This window comes from Pinus tabuliformis, chromosome 8 (genome assembly GCF_031772625.1).
Source record: "Pinus tabuliformis cultivar Carrire ecotype Pingquan chromosome 8, CPIR1, whole genome shotgun sequence".
In the NCBI taxonomy this organism is placed as follows: domain Eukaryota; kingdom Viridiplantae; phylum Streptophyta; class Pinopsida; order Pinales; family Pinaceae; genus Pinus; species Pinus tabuliformis.
The window spans coordinates 204,476,698-204,488,922 of record NC_142294.1 but is presented as its reverse complement, the minus strand read 5'-3'; the positions used below and the strand labels follow the sequence as shown (position 1 = coordinate 204,488,922).

At 39.0% G+C, this 12,225-nt stretch overlaps 1 protein-coding gene across 2 annotated transcripts in view; it reads right to left on the bottom strand.

Annotated features, from left to right (window-relative positions):
• Positions 1-12,225, bottom strand: part of LOC149234834 (Plastid-lipid associated protein PAP / fibrillin family protein) — a 197,822-nt gene that overhangs the window by 79,694 nt on the left and 105,903 nt on the right. For both annotated transcript variants that reach the window (XM_089461248.1, XM_089461249.1), the window contains exons 6-9: positions 12,047-12,130; positions 11,705-11,794; positions 10,856-10,909; positions 10,574-10,653 (exon numbers count right to left, since the gene is read on the bottom strand). In XM_089461248.1, coding sequence (XP_089317374.1) covers positions 10,574-10,653; positions 10,856-10,909; positions 11,705-11,794; positions 12,047-12,130 — 308 coding nt within the window. The remainder of the gene's footprint in view (positions 1-10,573; positions 10,654-10,855; positions 10,910-11,704; positions 11,795-12,046; positions 12,131-12,225) is intronic.

The following is a 12,225-nucleotide window of genomic DNA, read 5'->3' as shown; positions in this document are numbered from 1 at the left end:
CAGCTCTGATACCATGTGAAAACTTATAACATGAAATTCTACTGCAACAACTGATTTATTTCTCCTACTTATTTTCCACAATAAGTTACAAACCCTTCAGTAAACATCAAAGTAAATTCTACTGCAGTTGTCACATAATAGCATAGAGAAAAGAATAGCGAAATACAAGCACAAGAATCAATCACATCAACACAGTTGTTTTTGGAAAATAGTCCCCAGAAAACCCAATGCGAGAAAACTAGTCTAGCAAATGAGGGTTTATTTATTATTCTTTAGCAACAGTCTCTTTTCAAGGAATGATTTGCAGAACATATAGAAACCTTTGTGAAAACACCTGAGATAATTTTCCTCCAATCACTGGAGAAATTCTGACACTCAAGAGACCCTCCAGCCTCCACTGTGTCACCTCTGCGTCATATTCTGCGTGAGGACTGTGTCCTTTGCTACACTGCCTCGCTGAGTTGTCCCTCTGCTTTGTCCCTCTGATGCACTTTGTCCCTCCTCCTCAGTCTCTGAGTGATGCCGATACCCTCATCTTCCTTCACCCTGCAACTCTCCCTCTGAAATCGAACTCTTACTTCTGGAGAATTGCCTTCCCTCGAGTTACTGAGTATTTGCCCGGTGTATCTCCAAATGACTCTCGAGTCTTCATTTATATTTTTCCTGTTGAGATATCAAGGGTCGCGATCTAATCTCTAATCAACAACTAATATTAAATTAGACTTGATCCTCGTCTCTTAGAAGCTTCTCACCCATATTTATATTAATTGACTTTAATTATTTTAATTTCCTAAGTTTTAACTCAGGCACTATTATAAATAATTAATATTTGAATAACACGTACTCCAGGTGGAATTTCTCCAAACAATTTCTGGGTCTTGGAGATCTCATGTGTTCTAACCCTTCCACAAAATTTCGAAGCTAGAGCACATCTTATGTTACCCAAAAATCAACAGGCAACAGCGGCACAGATTTTTCAGTAGACAGTGCAGTAGCTAGTAGCGGTTAGGACTCAGGAAACAGAAGCAGCAGACACAAATGATTTAGTATTTAGGATGCTTCTCAGTTGCATTTGTTGCAATTGCAGCAGCAATAGATGAGAGAGAGTTGCAGTACAAATTCATAGTTGGCAGTGTTAGTAGCAGCACGGATGTAGCATCAGAGTTTCGCAGTGGTTGGTGGACAGTGGCAGTCAGTCACAGTGCCCAAACATCAGTAGCATATGGGAGATAATGTGGAGACAGGGTGTTGCAGCAGTGGTGCAACACTAGAACACCTTCCTCGCTAAGAGGGAGTGTTAGTTTTTGTAGCATCGGAAGTGTTCTAGTCTCAAAGCTTTGTGGAGAGGCTAAAACACAGGAGTTCTCCATAACCAAGAAACTGTTTTTGGAAATTCCACCTAGAAGTGTCTCAATTAGATTATTAGCCTATTTTTAAATATTTCATAAGTCTAAACTTAGAAAAAGGGGTCAATTAATCATAATTAATTGAGATAAGGTGTGAATCATCTAGAAACTCACACGGATCGACTCTGATATGATCTTAGCCCTTGATTAAGTTTTAATCTTGGTCGTTGAAATCTCAACCGAATATTATAAGAAGTCGATGGGTAGATGGAGAACACACACATTAGAGATTGATTTCCTTAGAGATTTTGATTTTCCAGAGGCAGTAGCCAAAAGAGTTTGAGCTTCAGAATGGAAGCAGAGACAAAGAAGGGCAAGGAGTGAAGCCGAAGGAAGATTTTTCCAAATATAGTGAGTACCTTACAAAAAGGTCGAAATATCTCTAGAAGGTTACACAGAGGTAGCGCAGAAGCTTCAGAGGTCAGTTCGATTTTGCTGGGGGTGAAGCTAGTTATCAGTTCCAGAGGCTAGAAAACATTTCCAGAGTGTCAAAGAGATAGTTTCCCAGTTAACAGCGGAAGGACGACTTGATTTGTAGAAGCTCCAAGCTAAAGTGTTTGAGGGACTGCACATAGCTAACATAGGGCCAACGCAAAACTAGGTGGACGGCTTGCTTTTCCAAGGCAGTCAAGTGTTGGGATTGCTCGGAGTGAGGGTAATTTCCCTCGGATTATTTTTGTCCGTATTTTCCTTGCAAGATAGCTAGTATTCGACATCGAAATTGTACTCAAATAATTTCACTGTTGCATAATAATATAAAACCCTCAACTGTTGCACCATTTTTCCCAATTTGGGTTTTTCTAGGGACATTTGTCCAAAAATAAGTATGTTAATTTTTATGCTTGTGCTAGAATATTTCTCAGTTTCCAGCACTATTATTTTTCCGCAGTTTATTTGTGAAGGTTGCAGTGTGAGTTATTCAAAATTTATCGTAGCAAATAAATTGTTAGTTAACTAACAATTAGAAGAATCAATTCCAATTGTTGTAATGGGATTTTAGACTTGAAATTTTCGTAGATCTTGCCTTCCTAGGCCTAGATCTACCTCAAAACCCCAACAAAATCTCTTGATCAACTTGAAATTCACTTGCAAAAAATAAATCAAAGAATGCCCAAAACCCCAAATATATATAAAATATAAAACCCCAAGTGTCGTAAAGCAAATGAGTTGGAAATAATTGCAAATTATTTACAAATATACAATGTTCGCAAATTAAATTTTGGAGAAATATTTTTTGAGTAATAGCAATGGATGAATGTAAATTGAATATTGGCAATATTGACCAAAACCCTTCTGCAAAATTAAAATACCATATAGAAATCTTAGAGCCCAAACATAGTCGACTCTTCTCCACAGTTTGTGAACTTGGAGCCCAAGGGCCAGTGTACCTGCAAATCTCTATAATTTTTCTCAAGTAGAACTGTTAGATCATATGGTGAATCAGATCACCTAAGATAAAAAAATTCACCAATAGAATGCTCTTATCACTGACAAATGAAATAACAAGTTCATAAAAAATTTGGCACAATATAGGAAAGCACATGACTAGCATGTACACAGATCAATGGAAGAAAACACCATTAATTGAACCCCAAAGTCTTTCTATTATGATATAGAAATGTTTCCAGCAGAGCAATAGCTCAATAGCAGCTTTACAAAAATTTACATCATCCAATGAAATTCAATAGAAGTAAAAATGACTTTTATTTATAAAGAAATCCCTTTGAATGGAAAATAACGGCTTGTTGGCTAGATCTCCGTCAAAATAATCTCGATTGTTGAAAATAGCTTGATGATCTTTTAATCTCCACTGTCGAATTTTTAATTTTGAGGAAAAATTCGAAATTTTCTTAAAACTCATTTTTAGTTATTCCAAAAGTTAGTATTTTGGATTAATTTCCTCAAAAAATTGACCTTGACTTAACCACCAAAGTCGAAGGGCTCAATTTTTCTTAAAATATCAATTTTTGCCTTGGTGGAGGACCTCCAAAAATTGACTTTCCTTTGACCCATGAAATTTTTTATTCTTTCCACTTTGAGAAATATTAATTTCTCTATAATTATTTTTTGACTCAAAATTAGTTAATTTCTAGCTTAGGATTTTTATTTAATTTAGCCAAAAAAATTAATTAATTGACACTAGAGGGGATTTAATATTTTTTTCTACCCTCAAAAATTTTAGCCATGGTGTCTAAGTATGAGAAACCATGCACTAAAATATATTTTACATCAGATATCACAATTAATTCAACCCTCAAAGGAGGAATACACATTTACATATAGACCCTCATGAAATTACCCAATTCTGCGACACAATATGATTTAGTATATACCAAGTGGTTTGTAATAAAATAATTTAGCCAGATGTGCTTAAATTATTCTCAAACACACTTTTACAAAGACTCGATATAACACTAGGGCTCACCTAAGACCTTGTTAATAGATTCCACCCTAACTTTGGGGTTTAAGCTGGAAGAAAAACTCTGTCGATTATCCGTGTTTAGAAACACACATAATTCGAGGAGGTTAAAGCATTTCCTAGGATGAAATCCATTGCCAAAATTGTAAAAATTCTATCACTGCAACATCTAATTTACTTTGCCTACTTATTTCCAATAAGTTATTTATGAAATTCCTTCAATAAATATTAAAATAATATTTGCTGCAGATATCACACAATAATTCAAAAACAAACACATGCACAGGAATCAACACATTGATAGAGTTATTTTGGACAACAGTCCCCGAAAAAACCCAATGTGGGAAAACCGCTGCAGCAAGGGAGGATTTTATTATTCAGCAATTCTTTCGTACAACAGGGTGCCAAACTGGCTTACCCAACAGAGAGAAAAATTCTGCAGCACTTCTCCCAGTCCCAGCGTCAACCTCGCTAACCTCTGCGTAGCTCCCCGACACTCTGCATCAGCCCCTGCTTGTTTGCGTCACCCTGGGTCTCTCTGCGTCTCCCACGCAGGCCCTCTAGTGACTACGCAGTCTGTTGTTACCTCTTCTGCCTCTGCGCTAGTCTTCTGGGGCTGATCCTGACTCTCTATTCCGTACTTGCTGCCTCCTGCTGCTCTCCAGACCACTAGTTCGAATTTCTCAACTAACCCCGCTCCAGAAATTGAACTGACTGGTCTCCCACAGTGTGTTCTCCAACTGAACCTCAAGTCTCTCCTTATAGTTTTCCTGTTGGTCCTTCAATCGCCGAGATTAAATCTATAACCAATGGCCAGGATTAGATTTGGCTTGATCCATGACTTTTGGAACCTTCTAACCTAGTTTTATATTAATACCCATTAATATTTTATTTTTCGTAAGTTTAGACTTAGGAATTCCATTAAAAATATTAGTTATTTTAATATCTCCCAAATCGGTTAGAATCTGCCCAAACTATTTCGAGGCCTTGGAGATCTCATGCGCTTTAGCCTCCACCAATTTTCATGGCTAGAGCACATTCGATGCTACCCAAAATCAACACTCCCTCTTAGCGAGGACTATGCTCTAGTAATACTCCACACTGAGCATTACTCTGATCATACGGCATCGGTACCTGTGTTGATGCTAAGCCTCCCTGCCCAACATCCTCTGCACTGCTACATCTTGTACTGCTGCCCATGGCTCTATCACTACCACTACTACATCTGTACTACAGCTCCCTTTGCATCTGTGCTGCTGCTGGTCCATCTTCCCAACACTGCATCTGCACTGCAACTCCCTCTGCATCTGTGCTGCTGCTAGTCCATCTTCCCAACACTGCAACTCCCTCTGCATCTGTGTTGTTGCTGGTCCTTTTTTCAAAATACTGCCTCTGTACTGCAAACGCCTACTCATCATGTTGCATCATGCTACTTTTGACTGCTACTGCACTGCAAACTCCTACTCATCATGTTGCATCGTGCTACTTCTGACTGCTACTACACTGCAACATCATACCCATTTTTTCTACTGAAATGGATTCTTTATCATCCTCATCTTCTCCCTCAAATAATCAAACTTGGTTCTTCCAAGGGCCTTGGTAAGGATCTCTGCCACCTGTTCTCCTGTAGGAGTGTAGCTCAACTGTACAGCTCCTCGTTCGACACAGTCTCTAACAATGTGACACCGGATATCAATATGCTTTGACCGATCGTGAAACACTGGATTCTCAGAGAGCTTGATGTAACTCTGATTATCGCACATGATCCTGGTCACCTCCATTTTTCTTCTGAATAGGTTCACAAGCAGTTTTCTAAGCCATATGGCCTCACACGAAGCTGTGCTTGCCGCCATATATTCTGCCTCAGATGAGCTCAGAGCCATGGATTTCTATTTCCTACTGCAACAGGAAGTCATTCCTATCCAATGTTGAAACAGTGCCCAAAGGTACTTTTCCGATCCATTGAACTTCCTGTGCAATCTGCATCAGTAAATCCATTGAATCTAATATCCTTACCCCTAGTGTACAAGAGTCCATAATCGACTGTTCCTTGTAAATACCTGAGAACATGTTTGGTTGCTGCCTAGTGTGCCCTCTTTGGTTCCACCATGAACTGACTGAGGGTGTTGACAGCATAGCAAATGTTTGGCCTGGTATTGACCAGATACATCAGGGACCCTATGAGTTGCCTGTATAAGGTGGGATCAACATCCTTGTCTTCTGATGCATCAATCTTCTTCCAGTTGGTGATCATTGGAGTAGCCATGGGTCTACAGTCCTCCATCCTGAATCTTTTCAGGATTTCTGTAGCATACCTCCCTTGCCCAAGGAAGATCTCTCCCTTCTGCTGCCAAACTTCCAACCCTAGGAAATAATGCATTCGTCCCAAATCCTTCATATCGAATTTTGTGGCTAGATTCTTCTTGCAGTCCCCAATGAGCCTGGATGATCCTGTCAGAAAGAGATCATCCACATACAATACTAAGATTAGTGGCTCATTCTCTACAACCAGATAGTAGAGATTTGGATCTGCGTCACTCTTGACAAATCCCATCTTCTGCAAGTAGCCATCGATTCGACCATACCATGCTCTAGGTGCCTGTTTCAGCCCATAAGGGGTTTTCTTCAACCTGCATACATGAGACGTCTTTTCATGAGTCTCAAAGCCCTCTGGTTGTTCAATGTATACCTCTTCTTCTATTACCCCGTTCAGAAAGTCATTTTGACGTCCATCTGATGAATCTCCACCCCATCTGTGTTGCAAGAAATATCACGGTCCTAATAGATGTACACCTGGCTACCGAGGTGAAGGTTTCCTCATAGTCAATTCCTTCCTTTTGAGCATACCCCTTAGCCACAAACCGGACCTTGTATTTCTCAACACTGTCGTCTGTAGCGTATTTGATCTTGTAGATCCATCTCGAACCTACCACTGATCTATCTTAAGGCCTTGGCACTACCTCCCAGACATCGTTCACCATTATGGAGTTGTACTCCTCTACCATCACATCTAGCCAAACCTGATGTTGCGCTGCCTCTTGGAAACTGGCAGGCTCCTCATCCTGAGCTACTAATGCCTGATATCTATCTAGCTGTTTTCACTCCCTCTTATTGTTTCTTCGCGCACTGATGAAGTCCTCTGCATCTCGCAGAATCTGACGAAGTTCCCTACTAGTTCTTCCTCTGCTAGCAGGTGCTTCCATTAGCTCCCCCTCATCCTATGAATCTTCTTGATCCGAGGAAGAATTCTTTACTTCCGTTGGTTGAAGAGGTTTAACCAATGGCTCCTCTTTTGACTGCTCCTTGAAAGGCATCTCACGAGATTTTCTGAAAGCCCTGTCCTCCATGAACTTCACATCTCGTCGAACCACTACCTTCCTGCTCCCTGGAAGGTAGATTCTGTATGCCTTAGTGTTCTCATTATATCCCACTAGATATCATTTCTCCGCAGTTTGATCTAGCTTTTTCCTCTTTTCCTCAGGTACACGGCAATATGCTAAGCTCTCAAATATCCTGAAATGACTGACTTCAGGTGTCTTCCCTGTGAAAACTTTCTCTGGAGTAATCTTGCCCAACACCCGATGAGGAGTCCAGTTCTGAACATAAACTGTTGTGTTGGATGCTTCTGCCCATAGGAATTTTGGCATATCCTTATCATACATCATGGCCCTAGTTGCTTCTACAATAGTCTTGTTCTTCCTTTCTGCTACTCCATTATGCTCTGGATTGTAAGGAGTTGTCCACTCTCTTCTGATGCCCTCCTTAGCGCAAAAATCAGTGAAGTACTTATTGACATACTCTCCACCATTATCTGAGCACAAAACTTTTATTTTCTTCCCAGTCAAATTCTCCACCAGAGCCTTGAACTCTTTGAATCGACAAAAAACCTTGTCCTCGGTTTTCAGAAAATAAATCCAAGTTTTCCTTGAGTGATCATCAATGAAGGTAAGGAATACTCGGCACCACTCAAAGCTTTAGTGTACATAGGTTCGCAGATATCTGAGTGTATCAATCCTAGTACACTCTTGGCCCTGTGTTTACTTCTAGGAAATGCTGCATTGGCATACTTTCCTAGAGCACATCCTTTGCATACATCATCTCGTTCCGTACTAAGATCGGAACTCCTGTTACAGTGCTCCTGAGAATTCTCAAAGCCCCATGGTGCAAATGTCCCATTCTTTTGTGCCATAGTTCATTCAAGTCCTTGTCTCCATGACTGCCTATTAGTGCCATTGGTGATTCTAGTTGTACTCTGTACAACCTGTTACTTTTGATCCCGGTCTGCACTTTATTTTTCTAGCTCGGGTGTTTGACGTATACTTTCTCCTTAATGAAGAAGACGTCATAGCCCTTGCCTTGACATTGCGACACGGAAAGTAAGTTCATCCCCAATCCTAGTACATGTAGCACAGTGGTAGCACAGAACCATTCTCCCCATTCTGTTTGAAAAACTATGGTACCCCTCCCTACTGGAGTACACTTTGCCTTGTTCCCATGGTGATTTGAAAGTTCATCTTATCTTCTCCATAATCTGAGAAACATTCCCTAATTCCCGTGATATTCCAAGAGGCTCCACTGTCTATATACCATACTTTTGATGATACAGAACTAGTCATACAAGCCACTTCTTCTTCCAAGCGAGAAGCCAAATAGAGAAATTGAAATCACTTTCTCTTGTGTAGACTTCTAAAAATCTCTGTGAGTCTCCTGACGTGGATGCCTCTATATCATGGTCTTGACCCATAACTAATTTTCCCTTCTTGTCTTTGATTACTTCCTCTAATACCATGTGAAAATTCTATCACTGAAACATCTGATTTACTTTGCCTAGTTATTTCCAATAAGTTATTTATGAAATTCCTTCAATAAATATTAAAATAAATTTTGCTGCAAATATCACACCATAATTCAGAAACAAACACATGCACAAGAATCAGCACATTGACACAGTTATTTTGGACAACAATCCCCGGAAAAACCCAATTTGGGAAAACCGGTGCAACAAGGGAGGATTTTATTATTCAACAATTCTTTCGTACAACAAGGTGCCAAACTGGCTTACCCAACAGAGAGAAAAAACCGCCAGCACTTCTCCCAGTCCCAGCATCAGCCTGGCAGACCTTTGCGTAGCTCCCCAACACTCTACGTCAGCCTTGGGTCTCTTTGCATCATCCACGCAGGCCCTCTAGTGACTGCGCAGTCTGTTGCTGCCTCTGTGTCTGCCTCTTCTACCTCTGCGCTGGTCTTCTGGGGTTGATCCTAACTCTCTGTTCCGTACTTGTTGCCTCCTGCTGCTCTCCAGACCACTAGTTCGAATTTCTCAGCTAACCCCGCTCCAGAAATCAAACTGACTAGTCTCCCTCAATGTGTTCTCCAACTGACCCTCAAGCCTCTTTTTATACTTTTCATGTTGATCCTTCAACGGCCGAGATTAAATCTCTAAACAACAGCTAAGATTAGATTTGGCTTGATCCATGACTTTTGGAACTTTCTAACCCAGTTTTATATTAATACCCATTAATATTTTATTTTTCCTAAGTTTAGACTTTGGAACTCCATTAAAAATATTAATTATTTTGATATCTCCCAAACCAATTAGAATCTGCCCAAACCATTTCTGGGTCTTGGGGATCTCATGTGCTTTAGTCTCTCCACCAATTTTCATGGCTAAAGCACATCCGATGCTACCTCAAATCAACAAAAATTAGAAGTTTACCTAGGTGTTGTTAGATAATTAAATGGTCATACTAGCATCATTTACAATATAACTTGCAAAAATTGGGTTTACAATGATAACACTGTGCTGGCTGATGAATCTGAATTTTGAAAAAAAAAAAAAAATCATGTCTTTGTATCCTACTTCCTTGCACTGTTAACAAAGTGTGCTCAACAGGTACTTATTTCTATTTTTATTGTATATGGAGATGTAGCAATGCATCAGCATTCAATGAGAACAGAACTCATGACCTTTTACTTGTGGATATGGATCCTTAACGAAAATACCAGTCCATAACAAAAACACTGATCCAGACTGTCTGGTAGGCTACCCACATCATTGGTACTTATTCCTATTTTTCCAGCAGATGAAGATGTAACAAATGCAGCAGCACTAAGTGAGAATAGAACTCAGCACTGAGCAGAATATATCGTATTTTCAACCTTTCTTCAGAAGGGTTGGTCTGGTGCTATCTTTCATAGAGGTAACCATATATATCCATCCATCCATACATCGGTCCATTCAAAGGCCCTTGTGAGCATGTAGGACATGCTTGGCATGACCCTCATGCACAGCACATACATAATGTGAACCCTCTAGACTGGCAAGACATGAAGATCAGCCCAGGGATGGACAAAAAAACCTTAAATATAAAAATGACTTGCATAGGTTAAGTATTGTATCATATCAAATTTCAATTATTTGACCTGGTAATTGTGGTCCTGAACCTGTTGTGCACTGCAGTTAAGCTACATGAAACTTTGTAACCATAAAATATTATATACAGATTCAGAAATGCATAATCACTACAATGATGCTGCAGGAAAGAATTACAGAAAACAACCCCACAAATGGAACAATCGACCATAACTAAATAAAATCCAGGTTTCAGATATATGATTATAATTTGGTCTCTCAGCCTGTGAGGGCACAGATAATCTACAGGTTTTATCATATTCCATCCAAACAACTCTCAATTCAGTCAGCATGCATTCTGCACCCGTCTATATGATTAAAAACAATGATTCTTACACGACATTGCCTCTTGATCGCAGCCGAAATCCAGGAGCAAATTCAGCAAGATTCTCAAGATTTCCAGTATCCTTGACTATCTGCATATTAAAATGTTTTTTTTTTAATGACCAACAAATATAAAAATAATATTCATCATTTAATCAACTTGACCTTTGACATTTGTTGTAGTTGGACGTAACCATGAAAAGACTATTCTGCTCAGATGTAACCATTATAAGACTGGTTCCTTTATGATAAAGCAGACCACAAATAATAAAAAATTCAGTGTGGCACTTCTACCTGCAAATTCTGAAGGCCATTAGTTGCTCGCTCCAACCAGCTTTCATCCTTTGGCTGGTAACAATGAACATAACTACTTCATCAATAACAAGTATTTCTATAAAACGACTTCATTAAAGATTTCACTGATGCCTAAGAACTTGTCATATTTGATGCTTTGTCATACTGAAAAAAATAACTCATACATGTCACTTTTATGATCAAAACAAAACATTCTGCACTTTCAAGGCAATATTGCTCGCTGAAGTTTTCACCAATCTGGTTTCAATATTTTGAGAAGGCCATTTTGAAAGGGTTCCAAGCTCCATTTACACCATCGGGAATGAAGATGTTGCAGAAGTAGGAAAGATGCACATTGTACTGACCTAAAGCTTAGAAAAGGGAGATATCTATCCGATTTTGATCTAAATTTCTTTCAAACATTCAGGAAAGCACATTTCTGCTATAAACAAGAGCATGCAAAGGTAATCTTAGTAAACAGTATATAATAGAAACAAGAATGTCAACTTTAAAGCTATTGTATATATTTTAATTTCATCTATGATGGTGGGCAATGTCCAAGCTATCCATAATTTTACCCAAACCATTTCAATGTCATTCATATAACCCTGTCTTTTCTTCAATTTCATACCTATAGCCTGGAGGCATCTAAAATGTATTAACATCTTTTTTCAAGCATTCTACATGTAGAAGATGAATAGTTGCAGTTTTCCTCAGTCAGAGATGGGTGCTCTTTGTTGTCTATGATATATAAAGAATGCTTGCATTATGTCTATATAAAATTGCTTGTCACTGAAAGATTAAAAGTGCGAAAATATTGTGCTATGGTTGGAAGTGTAGAGGAACAACCTGGTAACTCCACATTAGTCTCCATTTACCAGCTAAAACATCCAGATCCACTGAAGTGCTGTTATGACTTAGAACAATTTCTTCAATAGCCTGTTGAAATGTAAAATCTCAAATAACATAATTTTGAAAACCAAAATGATGGGAATTCACTGCATGACCATAGTTAAAGCATTTATATAAATTTGCAGGTTTGATTTAACCCTGAGTCTCACCAGGCGAAAATCAAATAAATATAGAAGCCTTTTCATGGCTATGAAGATGAAATTTCAAGTATAATTTAGTATGTAAATCCAAATTTGGAATTATGAAACATAAACTTCAAAGCCATGAGAATTTTCAAACCTCTTGTACTCCCATTCCTGTTGAGATAGCCAAGAATAGTTTCTGCCTGGGTTCAATCTTTTTTTGGAGCACAAATGTAGTTCCCTGCACTATTAATCAACAGATAAAAGACACCATAGAAAAATTACATGAAAAATGTCAGATCTTGCTTACAATTCTTTCATCATCTTATCTCCGAA